The 26,752-nt window shown below is 41.7% G+C and overlaps 2 protein-coding genes across 3 annotated transcripts in view; one reads left to right on the top strand and one right to left on the bottom strand.

Annotated features, from left to right (window-relative positions):
- The window catches only part of LOC146755473 (receptor-type tyrosine-protein phosphatase T-like), a 176,435-nt gene that overhangs the window by 40,302 nt on the left and 109,381 nt on the right, over nucleotides 1-26,752 (bottom strand). For both annotated transcript variants that reach the window (XM_085525444.1, XM_085525445.1), the window contains 2 exons: nucleotides 4,887-5,158; nucleotides 667-748 (listed from right to left, as the gene is read on the bottom strand). In XM_085525444.1, the coding sequence (XP_085381570.1) occupies nucleotides 667-748; nucleotides 4,887-5,158 (354 nt within the window). The remainder of the gene's footprint in view (nucleotides 1-666; nucleotides 749-4,886; nucleotides 5,159-26,752) is intronic.
- Nucleotides 22,421-23,897, top strand: LOC146755474 (uncharacterized). Its single transcript, XM_085525607.1, is given in 3 exon segments — nucleotides 22,421-23,415; nucleotides 23,417-23,455; nucleotides 23,457-23,897. Coding segments are annotated over 3 exon segments (693 nt in total). The 5' UTR covers nucleotides 22,421-23,202.

Genomic DNA, 26,752 nt, shown 5'->3' with positions numbered 1-26,752 from the left:
TTGAGCCTCTCAGTAGATGCACAGAGAAACCAAAGAAGTGCGCACACAAATGTAGAGGCTTAATGTCTCTCTATGCTGGAAAAATGTAAGCTGGGCATAGTACAGCTAAGGTAGGAGAAACAGAACAAATATTTCTGAACAGTGTAATGAACCTGCATTAGTTTTCGTTGCTGTGTAAGTCTAAATGAGATTTATTTATTAAATAACTCATGCAGAATCAAAAACCTTTCTTTTGAGAGATACCTTTAGGATATGTCTTTTCTTATTTTACTACTTTATATATCGAACCAATTTGTCTTATTTCCTTAAGTTAACCACGCAGGACATTATCAGAAACATTTAGATCTTTTCCTACAGCAGAACAATTCCGAAACAACAAAACAGAGTTTTATGTTCCTGTGACTCTTCTACAATGAGAAACTTCCACAAACATCCTGGCACAAGTGACCGAATCAGAGCACCTTTGCCTTTTGCACAAATTGTCAAGTTATTTAATTGCACAAGGCTGGCTGTCTTTAGTTGTTTTGGGGGATACCAAAACAGAAGAGATTTTACAGTTGGCACTATTGGATAAGTCACAACTTAAGACTGCCAAGCCCAGTATTATAGACTGCAAAGCCTGGTATTTAACGCATTGAGACGGTTAGAAGAACAAAGAATACTCACTGCATGGATGGGCAAGAACTCTGACTTCATCCACAGCTATGTACCCTGGATGTCCTTTCAAAGAGACAGATTCAAATATCACCTGAAATACAAAGAAAAGGTTTTCTTAGAAAGAACTGCACTAGTCATTTGGCCAGTCACCACATTCCACTCCTATTCCAATGTCTGATACATTCAAAGCATTTTATCATTAATAACAAAGGGGTACCTATGCAATACAGCATGAAGACACATGTCAAAGACAGAAAATCAATTTGACACAGATAACAAAAAGAGCAATATTAATTAGGATTAGTGAGAACTATGTACTGCTTCCATTTGGAAGAGCAAAGAAACCAATTACACACGTGTGCAATTACATCTGATTTGAAGTGTTCTATAAGTACAATACAAATACTGTGTGCAAAGAGTTTGGGGCAGGGCAAGGGGACTCTGGGAGACTGGTAAAATTCAAACTAATTAACTATTGCCAAATAAGCAAAATAAAATTCAGGAAAAAAACAGTATTAAATGCTGTAAAGTTTACAAGGACAAAGCTAATTAATGTGTTCAGCTGGCACAGTTACTACTACTGCAGCAGCCACTGTTTTTGCAGGATAATTCGTGACTATCAAAATCATTACCGGAACACCATTAAGTTTGTTAACTACTAAAAGCCAGTCTTCAACACTGCTATTCCCACTTTAAATAAAATTTGGCATTCCTAGCCTGTCACTATTGAGCCTTTTCTTTATCTCCTCCATTGGAAGATGTAACTCAACAAAAGATTCAGCTTTTTGAATGCCGACCACCACAGCTCAAGCTACAAAAGTGGAGCAGCATGTACTTCATAATCAGGTTGCCATTAATCATTTTGCTTTGCATTTGGGCTTCCATAATTTAGTTTCTACTTATATTCCCATGATATCTTAAGATCTACTCCCTCAGTTCAAAGCATTCCAAGTGGGAGCACTCCTGAAATAAGCCCTTTAGAAAAATGCCATGATAAAAACAGGTAGAATAAAGAAATAAAGGGGAAAAAACAAAGTAAGAAAAGCTCAGGTGCTAGCAATATAAACAGAGTTCTGCAGCAGATGAAGGTGGGCAAAAAATAGGTTGTCCGAAGGATAAGAGGAGGTAGCAAATATCTGGAAGATGATCAAACCATCAATAAATGTTTCCTGTGTTCAAGAATACTTTCTAAGGACTGTATAAACAAGGAATAGAATGCATGTCCTCAGTATGGAAATGACAATTTATTTGATAAATGAAAATTCATTCATGATAAACACGGCACTTACTGCTAAGGTCACACAGCAATTACTGTGACTCCCTTCAGACTAGGATTAAACTGCGCCTTCATAGCCACCAAACTTTACTTTGCTTATCTTATAGCTGAGAAGTTACAAGCTTTGCTGAATTACTACCTCAATTTCCTGAAAGCCAAGAACTTGGAAAGAATAATTCCCCGCTTCTTTGAGGTAAAAACAAACACATAGCGGACTGACCTCTGTTAATTAGTGACACAGTTCAGTGTCTTTAATAGAGCACAAAATAACCTAAACCTTGAGTCGGTAGCAGCTGTGTCAGCTTCTAAAAAGACCATGGATTTAATCTTCACATTGCTGCCAAAATCACTGACAAGAGCAGAGGGTCTCAATTCACACTGCTTTGTTTGGACAGCTATTTTATTACCTTTTTAACTCTACTCTCAGATCTCTTTATTTCTCAGTTCAGATTTCCACACTGTTCTCACCCTTTTATACAGTTTTGCACCACTTCAGCCCTGTCAGAGTGGGCAGAGCAGAAGCACCTGGGCTGAAGAACAAGTGTTTAATACTTAACATTTTTGGAAGTTCTCAGAAATTAATATAATTCGCAAATGCAAAGTTTGGCTCTTCAACATTCTTAAATGCTCCTGAGAACTGCAAATACCAAGATTCATTTCATGTTTCCTTACCCATAAACAAACCCACATTTCACTGCTGCTATCTACCAGCAATGTCTGTGTTAGTGATGTAGCGTGGCTCATCTGTCGTGGTACGACAGACTTCTTCAGGCATGGATCAATACAGTACACAGGATCAGTACATCAAAACACCCCTTCCTGGCAGACTGTAGTGCTGTGCTCAGTGCATTCTGGGACTAAGTTAATCCTCGTGGCATGCAGTAATTCAAGAGCACACGTCTTACCTTTCTCCTAGAGCTATTATAGATTTTTCTCACTACACTACAAACGCTTGCAGACTGGGAATCCAGGCACAACTAACTCATGGGCAGAGCTGATAAACCTCTACCACCATCACATTAATACCTCAGCAGAGTGCTTCTGGATGTAGGTGACTCATACAACCCTTGTGCAGAATTGCCAGACCCAAACCACGACCCTCTGGCAATAGGCCTAGCACTGGTTTGCTGCTACTCACACCTCCAAAGCTCTGGGCACTTGTCAATACCTTACATCCTGGGCAGTTGGCTTCAGATTTCTCAATGCACACAGCAATTACTGATGGTGTAATTGTTGGGTATTAAGAAAATAAACATTTTTTTTGACGTAGATTTCATTATTTAGGAGAAATACTTTTTTCCCCCCTGTGTTACCTTGTACTTTTGAAATACAGAATATCCATTCAGGCCTCTTCTGCACAAACTGTTCTCCGGGCGTGCAGTTTTGATTTAAAGTTGACAAATAACACTCTCACAGCATAATCTGGATTGTGAGTGTCAATGAGACGTTCCCCAGGCATCGGTACACAGAAGCTTTTATCACCATGCCACCTCTGGACTCCTTCAGCCACAAGTGTTACGATGTAACCAACAGTAATTTTGATAAAATTCCATGATTGCATTTCCCCCCCACTTTTGAGAGCTTAAAGTTTTCTTTCTTTTTTTCTTTTTTTCCTTAAACATAGAGAGTCACTAGATTGCAGAAACCAATGGACAAAATTAGGGACCAAGGACAGAGCAGACTATCAGATCCCTGACAACATTTTAAGAGCCATACTTTAGCAGAGGGAAATTAGAACTTTATCCATCATAAAGGTGAGGCTCAGGAGAGGGAGAGAAAAAGAGAGAGAACATTTGCATTTTCTGGGCAGGAACCACTCCCAGGCAGTCACTGCTGCCTTTAGGCTCTTCGTTTTTGCACAGTGGTGCAAAATTCTTCTTTGATTTAAAGGATTTTCTTCCTCGGGAAAAGCAAACCTGACCTCTAAAAAAACTTGCAAAAGATGTAATGAGGTTCAGGAAGTCTGGTATTGGTATATCTAACAGTTGGATCTCGTAGTTTGAGATCAGACTGTCTTTTCCAGGTTTTTCAAGCACTGATTACCTGGGTGAAAGATCATTTCTGTTCTCTCTGTACAGCACCTACTACGAAGCAGATTCTGGTTGATGTTAATATGAAAGTAGTATCGATCACCTTAATATGATTTCAGAGTGAGTGACAAGTTGTGCACAGCCCTTAAAACACCACTTCCAGTGCATTTGCATCTCTTTATCCCATATTCCCCTTCACCCTGTACAGTGTGCTCTTATCTATTCTGCTGAAATCCTTGGCTCCTTTTTGGAGGCAGAACATTAAAGTGTTCTACTTTAGCTCAGATTTTACAGACCTACTACCCAGTTATTTAAAAAAAAAAAAAAAAGCTTTTCTTCCTACTGTTTTCTATCCGTAGAGCATTCAATGCCTTTTCATAGTTTCTTTTACTGTAATTCCCATCTCACTCATGCTCTTTTTTCTTACACTATAATATGTATTTCTCCTTTTCCTGCAAGGTGTAGGGTGCAATTACCTCCCAGGCACTGTTTTTTTTCCCTTGAATGTAAAACGATAAAAATCAGAAGATAAGAGTTCTCATGTCTTCACTGCTTAACAAGGAGTATATGAGTCCATTGTGTGCATGGGAAGTGCCAATCCAAGTCCGTTTACATGCATATTTCATGATACATAAGTGGGTTCTAACTTTCCAATAATTTACTTCACCTGCCCAGCTTTTCCTCTGTGACCTGAGAACATATGTAAAGAAAAAGGGTGAGAAGAATTAAGTCAAGATGTCTCTATCATCTCTTGCTATAAAACTGTCATATGAAAACTCTATCTGATGCAAAAAAAAAAAAAAAAATGCGGGGAAAAAAAGCTGTATTTAATTTTCAGAAGACTTATTGCTAACAACAGCTCATAGCTCACACCCAGCCAGACACTCAATGGAAACAGACAGAGAAATACTGTGAACTCATACCTGATAAAAATGCGGCCAGAAAGTACTGATGGCAAGCTCTGCCTTCACCCATCCTTCTGTTACAACTCCTGAGACATTCCATATGGGATTGCCCTGTGGTCCTCCGTTCACTTTCACGTAGACATTCAGAGAGCCAGGACTCGAACGATCTCTGCTGGACAAGTAATAATGGAAATCGATGCAATGTGTGTCATTTTCCTTCAACGTGGGCAAAAGTAAGTGAGCTTTCTGCCCGGATGCCCGTCCAGAGCTGTTCACCATCATGAAGGAGCCTGTACACAGACAAGGGAAAAAAGAATGAATACTAAACATCTGCTGAGCTCTTTCAGTTAAAGCAGATTCCCTAGAAAAGTCAATGATTCCTTTAGAAGCCAGCAAACAAAACAGTTCCTCCTAAGAACTCAAACTAGCTATTTTATGCTAGTTGTTAGGTAACAGAAAAGAAAGGAGATCTAAATTACAGGGTATAAATACAAATAGATTCATGGCCAGCTATAACCGCCTTAATTAGATAACTTAGAAATTATAAATACAACTTTGCTTTTATTGTTTTATAACACTGCAATAAAAGAGTCACCCTAAACAAAGTCATATTTACCTTCCAAGAAGCCACAGGGCTCTCCTACAGCGTACAGCCCCAAATACCTACTTTCCCAAAGGCACATTCAACACAAAAGAATGCTATAAAAGATCACATTCTCAGCTGGCATTTGCCTGCATGGTCTCTACCACCTTAGTGCCAATCTGTACCCGGGAACACTGTATCTTGGTGGTACAAGCTTTGGAAAGCAGCAAGGTGTTAAGAAAACCCAGTGTACAGAGCCTAGATGAATTAGGCTTGTTAGCACAAGAGCAACATCTCAACTAGCAATACAGCAACAAGGACAATTACACTTCTAGGAGGGAAGGACCGGCTGAATTTTAGGAGAGAAATCTATACTAAGGCAATTTATGAGTTTGTTAACCCTGAAGCTTGCATCATATTAAGCATGGCACTGGATGTTGAACTCATGTTTTGATTCATCAAGCAGTTATTTTACAGCACATTGTGTCTCAACTCATCTCTTTACAGATGCATCAAGGTGACAAATGTTAGCAATAAGAAAAAACATTATGAGAGTTATTTGATTCAATTCTGTTTAAGGGATCTGCTTTATGTGTGTGCAGACACTCACAGAAAAAGCTGAAGAAAATACCAAGATCCGGGGGAAAAAAAAATCTATGTGTCAGCAGCTAGGCATAATAATTTTTAATCAAATGCAGCCTTCTTGACATTCAGAGTCCTGCTGCAGCTGCCAAGTCATGCTACAAATGTATTTCTCTACTGGCCTCTTGCAGTTCACAGCACACTGTGTTTGAAAAGCCTTGCCTCACTTCTAACCTATTGACTTCCCCAATTCCGTGCCACAGCAGTTTGACAGACACTCAGATGAGCCAGATAAACATTCTGATCAGTTTTGTCCAGTGGACAGCCATACATATTCTATTTTATTTTCTTTTAAGCCACCAGATACCAGCCACTTCCTCACACAAAACTGCTTTTGGTGGTTTGTTGGTTTGTTTCTGTTTATGTGATATGTGTATACATTTTGTAAAGGACTGCAAAGCACGGATGCAGAAGAAAGTGCATCTTTCACAAGAAATCACACACGCTCCTGAGACCTTGGAAAACTCGAGCACAGTGCAGGCACAGCTGGGGATGAGGCGGTACAAGCAAAAAAGCTACAGTAAGGTGCTCTCTAGCGATCCGATCTTTCATTTGGATAGGTTAAAAATCCCAATGGCCCCCAATCCAGAGATTCCAAATTCACAGTAAAGAGCTCAAGAAACAGAAAAGCTGAATCCAAGCCTTCAATTTTTTCTCTAATAATCAAATCTGTAAGGTGAGACTGATAAACATTCTCTGTTGATTCACTCCTGCTCTCAGTCAAACTCAAAACCCCCTTCGTCAGTTAGTTTCTCACTGAGTGCTGCAGTAATCTTCTGATCCACCCAAATAAACTAAAATAGTGGCAATCTGAGATTTGGGCTCAGACTGTATCACCTGGGATAATTTATGACCAGGAAGCACAGTTTCCAACAGGTAAGATACAGGGGTGATGCTACAGCCAAAGCAAACATTCAGTAAAGAAGAGGTCATTCATTTCTGTTCCATCTTTGATCAGATCTTAGCACACATCATTTCACTTCTGGGTGTCTTCCTCATCCTTTCCCTATTTGGAAATCCTTATCTATTTGGATAGTAGATGGATCCCTGCCCTAAAGATCTACTCTGAAGCTATACAGTGCCCAGCACAACAGGGTCCTGAACTGTACTACATCAGGCAGGCGTTTCAATGATAGAAAGACTTAAGGAGGATTTCACTTTTACAGATTCACGTATGAAAATAAGGAGCATTCCTCTGGGAGAAAAACATCAGCTTTTAGTAAAAGTTCAAAGCAATAATTACAATTTTAGTTTTTGACACCCACCAAAAATGAATCATACCCTATTTGCAGAACGACAATGGCCTTTTGTACAATAACTCTGGAGTATAGAGCCTGTACATAGAGACTGACACAACGTGAGTGAGTGAAATATCCATCAAGCAAAAAAACACTTAATAAAATAATCAGCCTTCGTTATGGGAAGAATAGCCTTACCAAAAAAAAAAAAAATAAAAAAAAAATCATTGCCATTTGCATGTTATTCACAGCCTTGGTTCTCATTTCTGGATGCCTTAGAAACAAAAACCCACACCCCATAGCATGCCTAGAAATACAAGAGAAAAGGCTCTAAGATCATAACTGTCTCCAGTAAAGTCCTGAGGGGAGAGACTGTTTTACATGATTGTGAAAAAGATAAAAAAAAATTCCACTACTGGTGCTGCTCCCATCTTTAACTGTGCCATCTGGTGTCTCTACCTGCTCTTACTTCCACAGAGACCTCAAATAGCAGCTGCCTCAGGAAGGTCTTTTCCTGCCAGGTCAAGTTGGTGCTCAACACCCCAAGCCTGCCCTTAGGAGGGGATATTATTAAACTTCACCCATGCCATGACTGACAGTGGGTACAAGAACGTTGCTATCTCACAAAATCTCACTGCTGTGAATAATTTATACCCTCTACCACAAATTACCCTCCAAACAAACCTAGCTGTATGTGATTCTCATTTCCCTTCTTGCACTGTGAACCTGAATGCATAACCCATCCCCTCCCCTCAAGGACCTTCCAAAGGTTGCTCTGTGTGCTCCTGGACCAGCAGCTGGGATGCACTGACTACCTGTCCATGCCACTAAAGCTTTTCTGGGCAGGACGCATTGCTTACCAGTAGCTCTGAGATCAGCAATAAGTAAACAAACAAACAGAGTTCAGAACAGCCTTTTAAGGACAAGCGTGTTTTGCCTTATTAGCTGTAATAAAAACTGACACATTGCGATTCAGAGCCTGACAGACTTCTTTAACATGAGCGCAGAATTGAAGCTGATGGGACTTCTTTTGAATTTATAGGCCTGTATGTGCAAATAAAAGAGGTACAAGCGGGTCTGGCACCAACAAGCCATTTGTCACATTTCTCACTCATATAAAGAACTAGGGAATGCATTAACGTGTCACAAACAGAAATTATTGATCAATGAATGACTGAAAACCTATTTAAATTTCTCCAGGCATGAATGTGTATAAAACAAAAGATTCCTTGAAGAAACTCTGATTTGGACTGACTTTGAACAGTAATGAGAGCAGAAAAAAACACTGAGTGCTGTTTTTGTTTACCTCCATCTGGAAAGTTCAAATGTCATCAAATAGACACTGAAATGGGAAAGTTTGAAGAGAAGAAATGATCTCTGCTGTGTGAAAGTTGTTGGGTTGTTCTGTTTCTATTGGACACAGAAGTAAATGCTCATTAAAGGAGCTGAATATGAGGTCAATTAAATTTAGTGCTCTTGAACCAACAGGTTACATCAGTTAATATCTTGCTGGCTTTGCCACCTTCCTGAATAACTAAAACCAAATGTGCTGCGTTCAGATCAGTCAAAAGCATGGAGAAAAGAAAGATGGTAAATAAATTCATTTTTAAAAATCCATTCAAATGACAGTGAACATAAAAAGGCACTCTCTTATAGTTATTAAACATACCACCGAAAATTGGGGAATTAAACCATGAAGAGCTCTCTAGCTGGCCATAAATTTCAATTTTTCCCCTGCTTGGTGCATAATGATGCCTTGATAAGCTTCCTATTATTGATGCATCTGCAACATATACCCTCTTTTTGAGCTGAAATGCTGCTCTGTAGCAGATGGTGGCTATTGTGTTTACACATCAGCACTTTATGATTGCATTTTCTCACGTCTGCAGTAAAAAAGAAAGCCGTAATTGAGTTTTTAATGGCTTTGCACATTGTTCATTAAGATTACATGAGTGTGTTCTGACAAATGACAGCTGAAGAAATGAGCCACTGAGAACCCCTCATGATCACCAGACAGACCTCAGCTGATGCTCTTTCACTGCTGCCTTTGAAGAACTGCGCTGTTTAAAAGTAAAATTACAGCAACCATTAAAGACTGAATGTAAACTTGAAAAGAAAACTGTCAAAATGCTCAACTGCAAAAACAGCCTTCGGAAACCCTGAGAACCCAAATCAGAAAGTACAGCACTTTCTTTGAAACAGCAAACTCTTTCTCCCAGTACATCAATCTGCTTTTCCAGCAGCTCCATCACAGCACAGGCACTTTTTTTTTTTTCAGACACAGTGCTTCTGGTTACCAAAGAACAACTCTACCCTCAAAAAGGAAGGGCCTGACACCTGACCCTGTTAGCATGGAATGAAGCAACCTGAAATAATTTCAGTCAGAAGGGGCCTCAGGTAATATCTAAGGCATCATATTTAGTCCATTTCTGTGCTTAGAGCAGGGTCATCTCTTCTCCCCACTGACTCTCTAAAGCCTCCCAGATGGTCCAGTCCCTCTGGATAACCTGCTCCAGTACTTGGCTGCCCTCAGGTTGTTTTTTTGTCACCCCTATAACCTCTCATTTCAGCCCATACCCCTTGTCTCTCACCCTCCAGCCACTCAGTGCAGTAATGACTCTACCCCATCCTGGAGGCACTGAGGTGTTGCTCCCAGGACCCCCCCAAATCTTTCCTGCCCGAGCCTGAACAATGTCATCACTCCTCAACCTCTTGTCCCAGGGTGCTGGCTCCTGCCCTGACCACTCACTCGGTGGCCTTCACTTTCCTCCCTCCCTTTCATCAGAGTCTGTGATGTTGGGGCACCCGAAATTGGACACAATAGGCTAAAGGCAATCTAATGAGTGGCAAGCAAGGAAGGACCACTTCTATTTGTCTGCTGGCTAGGTCCCTGTTAATACAGCCCAGGATGGCATCAGCAGTCAGAACATGCTGATGACTTATATTCAGGCTGCCCTCTACCTGACTAGTCTACGTCCACATTCACAGTATTTCTTCCAGCCTGCCTCTACCCCTCTGGATGGTGGTCCTACCCTTGACTGTATCAACTGTTCCCATAGTTTGAAGCCAAACTAGAGATGCCACCAATTACTGCCAGCCAACCAGTGCACACCTCCACAGCTACCACCACCAGCCCAGACCATAACAACACCCTGACCTGGAAACACATGAAGCTTTGTCCTGACTCTGGTCTCCGTAGTTTCATAGCACTTCTTCTGCAGTTGAATTACAGGACCAAGAGAGCTCTGGTAACTTCACATCTTACAAAACCAAAAAAGAAAGAAAGTATTTCCATATAATTGCTTAAAGTTAAAACCATGAAATTCACAGTTCTTCTTCACAAAAAGTTACCATTGTACTTTCCTCATTTTTCTACCCCTGCCCTTCTCAGCTACATGTAATAACAGCTGAAGAAGGCTCAGAAATCTCTTCTCCTGACTGATGAACCACAGCGAGCAGCGCTTGTACAAACTCAGAATTAAACAAGGCGTATCTCATAGCTGCTATCCCTTCTTCAAATATTAGGACAAAATCAGACCCGTGGGTTTTATCTCTCAAATGTGGGCCACACTGAATTAATCTGCCATGGAATAAGAAAGAGCTTGATTCACAGATAAACAGGAATATAAACTGCAAGTTCAGTCCCATATAATTCATGAGGACAATTCATTCACTTGGGAAACTGTTGGATAATAGGAAAATATTTTTTAAAGAGACAGCCTTTATTTGTAAAGACGTTTTCTTCTGGATATTTATGTCGTGAAAAGAATTATGTTGCTGAGGGTTTTTATAAGATAAATCTTCTCTGGAAACAAGACTGATTACATATTGCTTCAGCGACTACAAATATTTGCTGTACTCATTGAAAGGATGTGAAGATTGTGGCACTGTCGCCTCACTGACCCTTCTGAAGCAGGGTCTCTTATTAGCAGAGGGACTTTGTGGCCTCACCACCAGCCCAGAGCAGTCCCAAGCAGCTATGCACTCAATGCAGGTATACCTGTACCCAAACTACTGCTAGATGCAGTGGAAGATCAGCACTTAGAGGTTAACTAACATCTGTATGGAGCACAAACACAGTAGTGATACTTAACTACAACTCTGATAACCAAAGAACCTCGATCTAAGCCTCCATCAGATGAATCCTGAAAGCAGTGCCATCTAACAGCCCTGGTCTGTAATAGGGATGATTTATCACAAAGACTCATGATAAAATTTCACACTTGAAAGTGCACAATGCTGTCCAGTGCTATTGCTTACCACTCAAGCCTCACAAGCAAGTTGCTTCCATCATCAACCAGAGGAAGAACACCGGCAGCTGGTGTTTGCTGGAATAACATCTGTGCTCCAATCACCTCTTTCCCTCAAATTTTAATTTACAAAGCAAAAATCCTTGGTATCAGACCCCAGATGAAAGCCATCGCTCATGTGTTACATGTACCTTACAAATGCTCTGCGTACCGCAATGCTCCACAGTCATCTTCAGAATTGTCTTTCCATGTTTTGTAAATGTTTATTTATTGAAAGAGTGACTGTCACAGCCATCAGCCTGTTCCTGAGAAGCAAACAGTGCTGTGGAATCACAAACTATTCTATAAATCTCAATGGCGAACAACTTTTTAATGGATTCACTGCCTTCATTCATTGTTGCTAAGGTCACTGCTGTAGCATGCTTTGAGACTGTCCTTATTCCATTATTTATAAATACAGTATGAATTGCTTTGCAGTACTGCAAAAAAAGGATCCATTAGCAATGAAGTTACCCCAGTTTATCAGATAAATGAATCTTGTAATAATAAACACGTGTCTCTACAATCAAAAGATCAGAAGTCTCTTTGATTTTAATTATACCTTCTTGTTTGCATCATCATTTTTTAAATCGCATGAAAATATACACTAAAACCATGAGGAGTTATTGTTGATTTTCAGTTCCAGTAGTTTGATTACTATTCATCCTATCAATTACTACCTTAACACTTCGGTAAAATGTAGAGAACTGATTTAAACACTTAATAAGGCATAGGTTATTAAATGGGCAAATAAGCAAAATAGAGGGAATAGCCGTAACTCAGCATAATATCTATGTTTAAAGACATTGCAAATCTTGTTCTCAGCACTCAAGAGCTTTATTACAGCTGAGCCTTGAAAGAGAGGCCCACAGGAATGAGTTGTAGGGACATTAGTAAGCCTCAAAGCCTCTTGCAAATGTAGTTCCAAGAAGGCTCAGAGTTCAGCAGAATACTAAATATCTTCTTCACCTGATTTAACCCATGGCCAACTGGCTGCTGCCAAGTGCTTCTCTCACTCATGGGAAACGCAGCATTTCAGTGTAGAACCCCCGGACCCACTCTCTGAAAACACACTGACCATTTATTTAGGTTCCAGGCATGCAAATGCTTGTGTAATGAGCATAATTTACAGACAGATGCTAAAGAACGCTCTCGTGAGGAAATGCCAACAACAAATGAGTTCAGAGGTAGCAGTCAGTACAGATTTTTCTGAACAAGTAATTGCTGTTTAGAACGTGCACCTCATAGCTTTGCTTACAAATATGGAACTTACTTTAAAAATAAAATTCCCCATCTCATTACAACTCAATGGCTAAAAATAAAGGTCTCTCCAACCAAGGCTCAAGGAAAGCATGTTTTCAGTTGTTGATTACAAGTCATTAAAGAATTAAATGAGTACATTACAGCTAATGCTACATCAGCTCTTATTGGAGGAAGGGCAGCAAGGCAAAGGGAAGCTCTGCTGCCCCTCTGGACTGGGACAGCCAATGGCAACAGGCTTTGATACGCCTGAACAGACACAGTATGCACTAAACCAGGAACATAATTTCTTTCTGGCTTTGAAAGCTGTTTTGTCTGAATGTTTCATATACAAGTAACGGCCAACAGACATGATATAACAACTTGTAACTACCCGCACAGAGCAACTATCCTGCACTGTTCAGATACAATGTCAGACCAGTCAAAATCATTCAAAAACAACAGCCCCTCTTTAGAATACACTTTTATTCTCTACTTTTACTTTGTATTTACAGTGTTTCTCATTTCTGGTTTGCTTCTGAACACATTTTTTCTCTCCTCTACACACGTTCTAAAAGATGACTGCAAACTCCATTATGCCTCATTCTTCAAGTATGCAGCAGACATCTGTTAGATGCAGCCTCATTTGAGAGGTGCGCGGATGGATGGCTCAAGGTTCACAGAACGGCTTGGTTTAGTTTACTTTACTTTCACTCATCTAAGGCCACTGAGATGGAACACCACCAGACACTTACCCTGCTGCTGGAGCTCAAGGTTCTCAGATGCTCCACAGCACCTAACTCTGCATCAGACAAAACCCACTGCCTGTTTCCAGTGCCCCACAAGACAGCCATCTGGAGCACATGTTCATAGACTCCTGGATTTCTTGCTGTTGCAATTCATAAAAATTCTAAATGGCCATGCAAGTTGGACCTCAACACTTGCGTATTTTCCAAAAGGAACTTTGGAATAACCTTTGGAGTTGGCATGAGGGCTACCAGAAGTATTTTAGCAAAACTATTAGTCTATTAGAAGGTACTAGATTCCAAGTAATCCAAGCACAGTCTTATTTTCAATACACTGGATTCTATCTTTGCTTAATCATTAAAGACAAATGGCTAAATAATTTATTATGTCATTCCAAAGTATAAGAAGTGTGTTGTACGCCAGCCAGAACCAAATACCTCATTAGCAGGCATGCAGCTCCATTGCTGGCCAACTTTTACGGCCTCTGCAACTTGTGTAAAACTTCCATATGTCTGTCTATGTAACATTCACCAGGCAACCGCGGAGAGATTATTACCGTCTGTATTTGTGACAGAAAACACATATTAAATGCAATGCCAAAAGGCAACTGCAGCAAACAATGTCTGAAGAGGAATTGTTTCTTAAGGAGTTTGTTTTTACGTAACAGAGTTCTGACCATATGGTCACTTATTTACACACTTAAGAGATCAGCACCACAACTCTCAACTCAGAATATGACAAAGGTTGGCTGGTGAGTTATTTTTGTAACAAACTCCCAACTTCACGGAGCTTGGTTTTAACAGAAAGTGTTAATTGCTGTTAAGTCAGTGATGCTATTCTGGGTTTACTGCAGTGCAGCCAACGATGGAGTTTGGCAGAGAGAATTCAGAAAATAATGAAGCCCATCTCACAAGTCACCACACTGTATGGCAGAGCAAGAATTTCTCAAAAGGAGCAGCTCTAAACTGCAAAAGCAGAGGTTCATGCAGGCCACTGTGGAGGCGTATTGGCACAGCAAAAAGGAGCCTCAGTCATTTCAGCCCACACCTTTACCAGCTGTGATCACTGTGATTTGCTCATTCCCATGGGAACTAAATTAAACCAGATTTTTTCTTTTAAACAGGCAATGTTTGTTTGCCTATCATAACCCCTGGTACAATTACAGCAACCTAAGCAGAAGAGTCACCATCCTCATTTCCAAGCATGTTATCCTCTTAGGGTGGTCATTTTCTAGCTGAACATTATTTATGCCTCAGGAAGAGAAAATGAAATACTGCCTTGACTAACACTACCATTCAGAGAAGGTTTAAACTCTCCACAATAAAATACTAGTTTAATCCAAGCAGAAGACATTTCTCAGTAACAGGATGAATAGGTGGCTGGCTCAGAACACAAGGCAATATTTGTGCTCATAAAAAGTCCCAAACCATGCAGTTGCAATTAACGATTACTGAACTGGATCAATCACTACACAGAAGCCTAAGTAAAAGCCCAATAGTTACTGAATATTGACAAACATTTTTACTCAACTTGACAGCTGTACTCAATAACAAAGCTTTTCTTTGAGTAGCTTAAAAGAAGCTGCCTTTGAGCCACAGGACACATCCCTGTGCTTTAGTCAAACAAGTACGCTCAGCACACTCAATGTGCATAGTTTGCAATAGTTGATCATGACTCACTTCATGGTCTTTTTGATAGTAAGCAGCAACAAGATTATTAACATCCACAGAGGCTATTATTCACATGTGGTTTTTGGAGCCCAGTTGGACGCCTGTGTGAATTTATTTATTTTTACTAAATTGCCCAAAAGTGTGTATACATTTATGCCCTGTGGACTGCAGTTCATTTAGAACCTAATAGCGTTATACACACAATGTTAGATTTTGATTAGAAATTAATAGCATTAACTGAATCACATTTTCTGGCCATGCTCTTCCCTGCTGAGAAACATGGCTGTGCAACATCCATTCCAAGCTCCGCAGGTGATACAGACTGAGTTTATACCACTTTTTGGGTGAAAACTTCCAATATTTTACCTGCTAAGTTCTTTGACATAACCTAAATCCACCTTTATCCCCAGAAGGTAACTCAAATGTTGTACCAGCCACACCAAAATAACTGGTTAATGTAGCCATGAATTGACGCCACCGGGACCCCGCTTAAATGAAGAGCATTATTTAGCAACCACATAACAAACACTGCACCAAGTCCTGGCACTTTGGTTAAACACATGGAGCTAGAAGTGACAGAAGGGTTAAATGTACACAAACAGAGATGTTCAGAATGTGACGTAAATAGTTCATAACTTTGCTGAGAAATCCTCAGAGCCTCTAAACACCCAAGTATGCCAGCTCTTCCTTCAGCTCAAGTTCCTCACAGTTCTCAACAAATTTTGCAGTCAGTGCCATGCTACTTATTTAATTGTTCGCTTCCTCTTACAGAATGCAGTTTAATATGCTATTAGGAAAGTCATTTGGGCAATCCTTTGTTAACCTTCTGCCACATTTGACTATTTTCTATCTTCAGTAGCCTTCAAATCCCAAACAGAAATTTAACCCTCCCATGAGGATTACTTTATTTAATAAACTCTCGGGAGGTATTTCAAAAGCTTTGAAATCCCCGGTAAATCCAGTTTTTAATCCATTATTACACTGGCATTGAAGAAATTTCTGTAAATTAGAACGTCATAGTGCTCTGCTGGTTAGTCTGTCATGCTGGATTCACCTAAGTGGATTCATCTATTTGTTATTGTTTTAATCGTTTTTACCTCCAAGCTTTCTAGGATCATCTCTTTTTCTTTATGTTAAAGAAAGAGACTCCTGGCTCTTCTCTTCAGTAGCCAATTAAGCAGCTGTGAAAAAGCACATTAGCAAATCAAGTCCTTCCCCTAAAAAATTCCTCAGAGAATTATGAAGTTTTCTTGTTTGTTACTAAAACCACAAGTGGTTGTTTGACCAAGAATCAAAGAAGGAAAAAAAACCTCCCCCCACACCTCCCAAGAGAAAAAAAAAAATAATGCTAGTGCAAAGTAATCAGTTAGGTTACCTGAAGTGTAGATTTCTGTACCTAAAAAAGAACCCAATTACTGATATTCTGATTCTAGCTGACTCATCAGTCCTCAATTCCCGCAGCCAGGAGATTTAAATAAACTTAGAATCTCTTATTACCTTAGTCTGAAATTATCTTTCTACCCCAATTTCAAGTGTCTGTACTAGACCTCAAAGTTATTCTTAATAGGCTCTTTTTATTATTTAATTATTTTTTAAAGTGGAATGTTATTTTTATCTTCAAAGGGACAGCAATGATAAGATTGAATCTGAGTGGGTAAGGATCCAGGAGAAGACCAACAGGGCGAACATCCAGGTGGGGGTCTGTTAAAGACAACCTAATCGGGATGAAGAGACAGACAAGGCATTTCTGTGAACAGCTGGCACAGGCTGTATGATTGCCAGCCCTTGTTCTCATTGAGGACTTTAACTTCCCCTGATAAATACTGGAAATATAACGCTGCACATTAATCTAGACCCACAGTCTAGGAGGCTTCTAGAAGTTATGGAAGACAAACTTCACAGCTGGTAAGAGTGCCTACCAGGGGAGGTGCACTCCTAGACCTGGTGTTCACAAACAGAAGAACTGATGGAGATGTGGAGGCCAGGAGCTGTCTTATGCAGAGCAATCCCGCAATGGTAGAGTTCTCTATTCTTGGGGAAGGGCTAATGAGAATCTCCATCGTTTACTGGATGCAGATGGGTACCTGACCACTCAGGATAATGGCAGCCCATGGCTGGCATCAGTACCCTCTTTGCTGGGTAAAGAACTGGCTGAACACCAGGCCCAGAGAGTGGTGGTGAACAGAGTTAAATCCAACTGGTGACCAGGCACTAGTGGTGCTCCCCAGGGGTTCAGTACTGTGGTCTGTCCTGTTTAAGATCTTTATTGATGACCTGGATGAGAGGATTGAGTGCACTCTCAGTAAGTTTGCAGATGACACCAAGTCATCTTTTATGATTCTATGACTTATTTGCTTTATTCCATGGCAGCCCTAACAATCTCTCTTAGTTCATACTTTCAGTCTTCAAAGATGCCACCAAATGTAGCAACGCTTGAATAAACTTACTTCAGTGTAAGGACAAACAGTAGCATGGTTTCCTACACATAACCCTTCTTAATTCTTCAATTGGAACAGCAAGATAAAAAAACCTAAAACTCTGTGCGAGACAGCCTTGAAACAACATAAGTATCGAGACTTGAATGGAGGGCTGGGCAATTACAGCAGAACGTTTAAGATGGCCAAGAGGTAAAGTGAAAAATTCAGTTGTATTTTTAGAACATGAAGGAAGTTTTCAGTACTGGCATGAGTTCAAAAGGAAACAGATTTTTCCATAGGCAAAGCTCCCCCTTACCATTCCATGAGCACGCTGTTGAAACAGGCTGTAAACACTTTAGGTAGAAAGAACTCAAATTAAAACATACTTGAGCGGTTTTCTCAGGTTCTGATACTGCTCTAAATGAAGCAGACAAATAAAGCTCCTCCTGAACTCAGCACGATCAGGATCAGGGCCAAATTATTAACAAGCATCTTTCTGAGTAGGATTATCTATCTTTGAAAAATAATTGCTCCTCGTGGCCTTGCAAACAAATGAGCAATTTCTGTAGGACTTACACCGAGCTAACTAGAATTTCCACAAATTCATGCAAACAAGCTAGCATTCCAAGCATGGGGACACAATTAAGCTTTCAGGCTTTCAGTTTTCCCATTAATCTCTATTACAGAAATGTACTCTGGAATCCTATTTCTATGCCTCCTGATTTAATATATTGAACTCTATTATTGCAGCTGCAGGAAGCTCTCAAGTCAACACCCTGGCAGAGATTTTGGGATGGAGATTTCTCTAGCATCCACATTCTGCTCCATTTTAGAAATAAGAAAATGCCTCAAAATGCGTAAGTCAGTTTTTTTTCCTCTGGTGATCATGTACAACATAAAACGTATCACTTTTAAACTTGTATTTATTAGCATTACTTACGCTTATAACATGATCCAAAAACATAGGCAGTTACATAGGCAAACACATAGTAAAAATATCAGAGGGATCTTAGGACTTCTTCCCTTTCTAGAGGCCACTTTCACTTTGACTGCAAGCAGCATAACTCTATGTGTGCTACAGCAGGGTCAGCATGCATTATTCTGCCCACAGGCACTGGGATGGCAGTCTACCCACAGGTGAAGACTTACAGAATAAATTAGGAAGTTCATACCCCAGGGGAACGATTGTTAAAATAAGCTCAGCATTTCTGACAGCCATGCAACGGTGTTTCTACTCTTGAGGTTTTATGGATGCTCAATTGAAATAACTTGCTTAGCTTGCTCACAGCTGCCATTCACAAGGAGCGCTGATCTACAAAATGCAGCATGGTGAGCAACCTCATGAAACCCATTAGATTTTCCTTTAAATGTCAGTGTACGTACAGGTAGCCTATTGGATCATCGGGCTAATCATTTTTTCAAGGCAGTGGTATTGTGTTTGGATAGCACATGCATTTCTCAAGCAATCAAGATTACTCAGTTTTTAGTTTTATTTTTTAAGAGCATTTAAACTGTCTTCTGTAGTTACTTGTTAAAGCACTGAGACGCACTGGAATGCAGAGCCCAGTACCCAAAAGCTGACTGTGGAATACTGCCTGAAGTTTACCATCTTTGAGCCAGCGATACACAACAACATGGAGGTACTGCAACCAAACGTCAAGAGCCCAGTGTTGTTACACGCACAGAGCTGTTCCCTTCCCAGCTCTGAACTGAAAGGAATAGAGAATATACTACATTAAAAAAACATTGTCTAGAAGAGCAGTAAAAATGATAACAGCTTAAAACACAGTCCATGCTCAGATTGGCTCTGTATCCGTATCATTTTCAGCAGCTGGGGAGGAAAAGTACCCAAAACAGACAACTGCTGCTTGTGATATAAACATAAAAACTACATTTAAAAACAAATAAATAAATAAACACAAACCCCAAGCTCTTTTCCATTTGTTTAGTCTTTCCTCTTACTTTTGGTATTCAGAACACCATGATGTGAGCCCCCAGAGGAATGGAATTTGAGCAGTCCTGCTGCCTGACAATTTCCTTTGCTATTTTGCCTCCTCATACTGTAAAGGAAGAATCCAATTTCCAAACCTACAGACAGTTCATTTAAAACACATCTTTCCATTTTGAATGTGTACCACTTGCAGCTTGTGCTTTGAGGACACGCAATTATGTTTCACCCTAGTAAGGCAAAGGCTCAGCATATTCCACTAAAACTGGTAACAGGCTGAAGGTTTACATTTTCAACATAGATAACTTGATGAAAGTCTGATTTCACAGCGCTGTGAAACACATACCGTATGCTGAGTGCAAACTTTCCTCCAAGAGATCTTTCTGAATTCCATCCTGTTTTAATTTCCTCCTAACGTATTCTATTCAGAACGCTTTTACTTTAAACAGTTCAAGATTTTAGTTGTTCTATTTACAATAAGGCATAAAGGAATTAACAAGAACTGAGATCATTTGCTCCATTTCTATTTTGCATTCACACAGCCTCCATCCAGGGTGCTAATTTGGTAGAACAGTGGAGGATGATTTCCTCCTGCTCACAGAACCGCTTAGACTCAGCATGCAACAATTTGCCTATCAAACAGTTTGTTAAGAGCTGAAGAGTATATATTGCTCATCTTACTCTAATTCTCTTGGCCATGAGCACACTTATTTTTTCCGTAGTATTTTCAATATGGCTCAATACAATAGTAGATTTTAACTTCTTTCCATTTAGGAAACTACCAAATGACTCTATGTCATATGCAATGGTGCTAGAAATAAAATATCCAGAAGTATCTAAAATTCCAGATAGTACCAGTGCCATAAGGGTACACACAACTAAGGATTTGTACCAAACTCTGACAATGTCAGTGAAAGCACAGCACTTTAAATACGGCATTCACGCTGCCTACAGCTCCAGATACCTTTAAATCATGTGAAGTACAACAATTATGATTTCCAAAAGCCTGGTACATCTTGATTTCTGCATTCTCAACCCATACATGTGCTGCATGACATGATTTCATGCATTCAACCACACAGTTGTATGGCAATTGTAGACATGCTTGTAGCATGTAAAGCCTTTGGTATAGCAACGCATTTGCAGCTCTGAAAAGGCGTGGATTTTAATTACTCATCAATCTTTTGAAGATGTTCTTACTACTTTGACGTCTAAGATGCTCTACAGATCAGTCAAGGTACAAGCCTTAATAAGGCTCTGAAGGTTTTCTTAACCTTTACCAGAAGTGTTGTCTCATTTTTAGCAATGGAAGTCACCAAAGCATGAAGAAAAGCTTACCTCAAAGACCTAAGAAAAAAAATTGAAAGAAAGATTATGCATTGCATATATTATGCAAACATGACCATTGAAAATGTATTACACAGTTTTTCTCTCCTTCTGAATTAGAGTGAGCTGATTTTCCAACCATATCTAACACGAAAACAGATTTTCATAGAAAAGATAACTCTCTAAAACATTGTTTTCCTTCCTCAGCATATAGTGGATGAGCATTACATGCAGAAGGACATGGGAACGTCAAGACAAGGAAAGGCAGGCCTTGCCACCCAGCCTCCAGGGCAGCTTGCAAAGGCCTCTGCTGCAGTGAACATTCTCCCATAAATCATAAGTAGTACTGAAGCTACACATTTGATGTTGTATTTTTCTATTCTCAGCTACTGTAGTCCAGACTATCCCTAATAACTTCTTGAACTATATCCTACAATGCACAGTTTTCAGTACACAAAGCTGATACAAGGAAAGATTCCATTACGACAAGGGTGGCCAAACATTAGAACAAGCCTCCTACAGAGATGCTGACGCCCTGGGCATGTCAGTATTCAAGAGACACTCCAATGCCCTCACAAATTTGTTTCATCCCTAAAGAGGCCAAGAAGCTTTTTAAGTAGGTCCCTGCCAACTGAACCATTCTGTTCTATTCAGGGGAGACAACAGAACCAAGGCACCTTGGTCAAAGGTGGCTGCACTGACAGGGCTTGGATTTCTTGAATTCACTCCTCATACCACAGCTGTTTAATTACTGGAGTCAACAAATATCTATGCCAAAACACTTACTTTGCTCAGGATGATGAAATAGCCAAGGTAACGTAACAAAATACATATATTTGCAGAATGCTTTTATGCACTACTTGAATCTTTGTACAAAGCAGACCCTAGTATTTACAGCAGCCATGACTTGTGCTTGCTGGAAGGATGTGTTAGGGATTCCCTCAGGAATTAGAGGATACAAAATGATCCCCATGCTCTTGATTCTGGTTACATGTCATATCACTGCTTACAGCCATGTTACATCTTCCACACAGCTCAATAAGGACTTAAACTCCTATCTGTTAAAAATCTAATCACCAGCTTACTCTTGAGTTCTGACGTGCTACCAGAGGATGCAGAGGATTTCAGAAGCAAAGGTCACACTCCAAGCTCATCCTATTCAATGCAAGCTATGAGAACAGCTCCAAAAGTAAGGCCTCCTATTTTATTACGTTGGCCCAGGACATCAGAGGCAGATATTGGTGGTATTGATATCCTGGGTTGAAGTTTTGTGACAAATTCCCACCAGCCACCAAGGATTTGAAACTTCAACTTCAATGTTTAAAAGCAACAAACCTACAAGCACCGTTCCCCATTGGTTCCCCTAGAACCTGTACCAAGAAATTACCATCAAGCTATTTTTAGGACCCTCCTGGACCTGTTTTATACCAGCTGTGTGGTATTCACCCTTAACATCTGGCAAGTTGAAGTCATCGTAAGGACAAGAGCACCTGATGCACAGGTACCTCTCAGGTCCTTAAAGAATACATCATCAGTGTCATCATCCCAGAAGGGTGGCAACACTTCACTTCCTCTCCCACAACTGCCCTGCCTGTCTCTGATGAAGGGCCAGTAACCATCCATCATGACACAACAGGCACAGGGCTCTTCCCAACACATTTTGCTAATGCCAATGACACTGCAGCTATGGGACAGTGCCAAGACTTCCAGCTGCTCTACCTACTTCCACCTGCTGTGTGCACTGGTGTATAAATGTTTCAAATGCGCTTCACTGTACCCAGAACTCATGCAAATGACTGAAGGATCTCAATAGCATGCACTGCTTCAAAGTTTGTTGGCTTGTCTGTTTATTACTGTGAGCTGGTTTTATTTCTATTCATCTTTCAGATTATATGCACCCTCCATCCCCATTGAAAACTATGGCTGCTCTCAGGCCATTGCCTCCCCACGCCCAACACAGCCATGTTTTGGTCACCATGGGACATTCTAACGGTCACACTGCCATGGCTTTCTGATGTCACAAACCACCTCCCTGACAACCGCTATAAATACAGGGACCCTGACAACAGAACATCAGTCCTTAGTCGACTCGCGACTTGGTGACACACTTGTGGCCCGAGGAGCAACTCAAAGTCATTTCCCACCTTCCGTGTTGTCCCTCGTGGAGGAGGATGGATCCTCCTCCACCAAAGAAGCGGCGGCTTCAGGGGAGCAGCAGCAAACCTGAGCCGATGGATGTCGATCCACCACAGAGCAGCGTCGAGCCCATGGAGGTGGACATCCCTCTGCAGGAGGAACCCATGGAGGTGGATCCACCTCCATCGAGGCAGGGCAGACACCCCAACATCGTGTCTGCCTGGCGACGCTGCTACCTCCATCGGCGGCGCACCAGGGGCTCTCCATTTCCATCTTGGCGTTGAAATGGCACCATCCGCCAGAGAGCCCCTGCGCCAGCTGCTGCTCCCTGCCGCCCTTTCTTCCCCGCCCTCCATCCTCAGCCTTCCCCAAGACCTCTCACCTCTTCTTCCCCTAACTCTGAGGAGACGGGAAGGACTGGCACTGCTGTCCCAGAAGCTGCTGCGCCGGGACAAGACAAGGAGTCCAACAGATGGCTTTCAGCTTCCTGCAGCCTCCAGCTGAGCCCTGACAAGAGGGCAGGACTGGGACTGGTGTCCTCTCAGCTGCTGCACCACCACAGCACGAGGAGTCCAGCGGACGGCCCCGAGCTCCCTGCGGCCTCCAGGCGCTGGCACAGAAGCTACAGAGGCGGCTGTTCCTTTGGAGAAGCAGAGGACTTGGCTTTGGACGGGAAGAAGGGCTCAAGGGCAACACCAAGGTGCACTGCAGTTGCTCCACTGGGACTTCTGTTTCAACAGTGGGCCACAACCGATTTAAAAGGACAACACAAAGTAATAACAATAAAAACCTGAGCAATTCTTAAAAAAGCAAAAACAGTCTGTGCCTCTCCATGTGGGTACTTGAGGGTCTGCCTGGGGACTCCCATGTCCCCTCTTGCTCTCCCCAGTGGGAATGGCTCTGCCCCACAGGGTGAGGGCCCAGTCCAGGTCTCAGTGCTGGGTAGGAGCCTGGGCACACAGCAGCCCAGGGCAGGCTGCGGGCACGGCCTGTGCTCAGCGCTGGGCACAGAAAGCCAAGAAGGGGGGATGGAAGGCAGCGAGGAACTGTTGCAGATGCCATGGAACTAAACAGGAGGCATTACTTTCAGAGCAGCAGAATCTGAGTTGTTCTACTGCCTCTTCTCAGAAGCCAGATGCCTTCCTTGTCCCATAAAGCCAGATGTTCTGCTTATAGCAGTGACACAAAAACAAAGCAAAGATGAAACTGTTAGTCAGTGGAACATTGATCTCAGCAAGGGTGATCATATGCTTGGTAGAATGAATAAAATCACTGACATTCTACTAGTATGAAATGTCTTTCAAAGTGGGGAGCAAGTCTACAGAAAAAAAAAAATGCTGAAGCATTGCATTAGAATCCCAGCCCTTTTTACCAGCTCCCCGTTCTGGATCACCTTTCCACACCACTCTGCACTGCAAACCCTTGTAATACGATTGGAAATGCTTTGCACTGCTCTTTCTGCACACATGCAAGTGGGGTTTTGAGGAAGCAATGTCAAAGGCTATCCTGGCACTAACTAGATTCTTTTTCCTGTTAGGCCACCTGTTTGTGAAGAAGCATGGATTTATCTTGCACTGTCAATACAGGTATTTTTCTACTTGATGAATAAATCATTAGGGATAACAATAACCAAGTCCCATTATTTACATTTACAAGAAGAACTTTCAAGGCTGACACTGTCTAATTTCAAAATGATAATTCATAGACTTGATTTTCTATTTTCTTTGGGGCTTCTGCCTCACCTTGTTAACACATGGAACATGCACACACACACACACAACAACCTTGCACATTGATTAATGTAACAAAATACATATATTTGCAGAATGCTTTTATGCACTACTTGAATCTTTGTACAAAGCAGACCCTAGTATTTACAGCAGCAATGACTTGTGCTTGTTGGAAGGATGTGTTAGGAATTCCCTCAGGAATTAGAGGTTACAAAATGATCCCCATGCTCTTGATTCTGGTTACATGTCATATCAATGCTTACAGCCATGTTACATCTTCCACACAGCTCAATAAGGACTTAAACTCCTATCTGTTAAAAATCTAATCACCAGCTTACTCTTGAGTTCTGACATGCTACCAGAGGATGCAGAGGATTTCAGAAGCAAAGGTCACACTCCAAGCTCATCCTATTCAATGCAAGCTATGAGAACAGCTCCAAAAGTAAGGCCTCCTATTTTATTACGTTGGCCCAGGACATCAGAGGCAGATATTGGTGGTATTGATATTCTGGGTTGAAGTTTTGTGACAAATTCCCACCAGCCACCAAGGATTTGAAACTTCAACTTCAATGTTTAAAAGCAACAAACCTACAAGCACCGTTCCCCATTGGTTCCCCTAGAACCTGTACCAAGAAATTACCATCAAGCCATTTTTAGGACACTTCTGGACCTGTTTTATAGCAGCTGTGTGGTATTCACCCTTAACATCTGGCAAGTTGAAGTCATCGTAAGGACAAGAGCACCTGATGCACAGGTACCTCTCAGGTCCTTAAAGAATACATCATCAGTGTCATCATCCCAGAAGGGTGGCAACACTTCACTTCCTCTCCCACAACTGCCCTGCCTGTCTCTGATGAAGGGCCAGTAACCGTCCATCATGACACAACAGGCACAGGGCTCTTCCCAACACATTTTGCTAATGCCAATGACACTGCAGCTATGGGACACTGCCAAGACTTCCAGCTGCTCTACCTACTTCCACCTGCTGTGTGCACTGGTGTATAAATGTGTCAAATGTGCTTCACTGTACCCAGAACTCATGCAAATGACTGAAGGATCTCAATAGCATGCACTGCCTCAAAGTTTGTTGGCTTGTCTGTTTATTACTGTGAGCTGGTTTTATTTCTATTCATATTTCAGATTATATGCACCCTCCATCCCCATTGAAAACTATGGCTGCTCTCAGGCCACTGCCTCCCCACGCCCAACACAGCCATGTTTTGGTCACCATGGGACATTCTAACGGTCACACTGCCATGGCTTTCTGATGTCACAAACCACCTCCCTGACAACCGCTATAAATACAGGGACCCTGACAACAGAACTTCAGTCCTTAGTAGACTCGCGACTTGGTGACACCCTTGTGGCCCAAGGAGCAACATATAAAGTCCCTTCACACCTTTTGTGTTGTCCCTCGTGGAGGAGGATGGATCCTCCTCCACCAAAGAAGCGGCAGCTTCAGGTGAGCAGCAGCAAACCTGAGCCGATGGATGTCGATCCACCACAGAGCAGCGTCGAGCCCATGGAGGTGGACATCCCTCTGCAGGAGGAACCCATGGAGGTGGATCCACCTCCATCGAGGCAGGGCAGGCACCACAACATCGTGTCTGCCTGGCGACGCTGCTACCTCCATCGGCGGCGCACCAGGGGCTCTCCATTTCCATCTTGGCGTTGAAATGGCACCATCCGCCAGAGAGCCCCTGCGCCAGCTGCTGCTCCCTGCCGCCCTTTCTTCCCTGCCCTCCATCCTCAGCCTTCCCCAAGACCTCTCACCTCTTCTTCCCCTAACTCTGAGGAGACGGGAAGGACTGGCACTGCTGTCCTACAAGCTGCTGCGCCGGGACAAGACAAGGAGTCCAACAGATGGCTTTCAGCTTCCTGCAGCCTCCAGCTGAGCCTTGACAAGAGGGCAGGACTGG

Source organism: Coturnix japonica, chromosome 32 (assembly GCF_054131305.1).
Source record: "Coturnix japonica strain WE chromosome 32, WE-NBRP24, whole genome shotgun sequence".
Taxonomy (NCBI): domain Eukaryota; kingdom Metazoa; phylum Chordata; class Aves; order Galliformes; family Phasianidae; genus Coturnix; species Coturnix japonica.
This window is presented reverse-complemented; position numbering and strand designations above follow the sequence as displayed.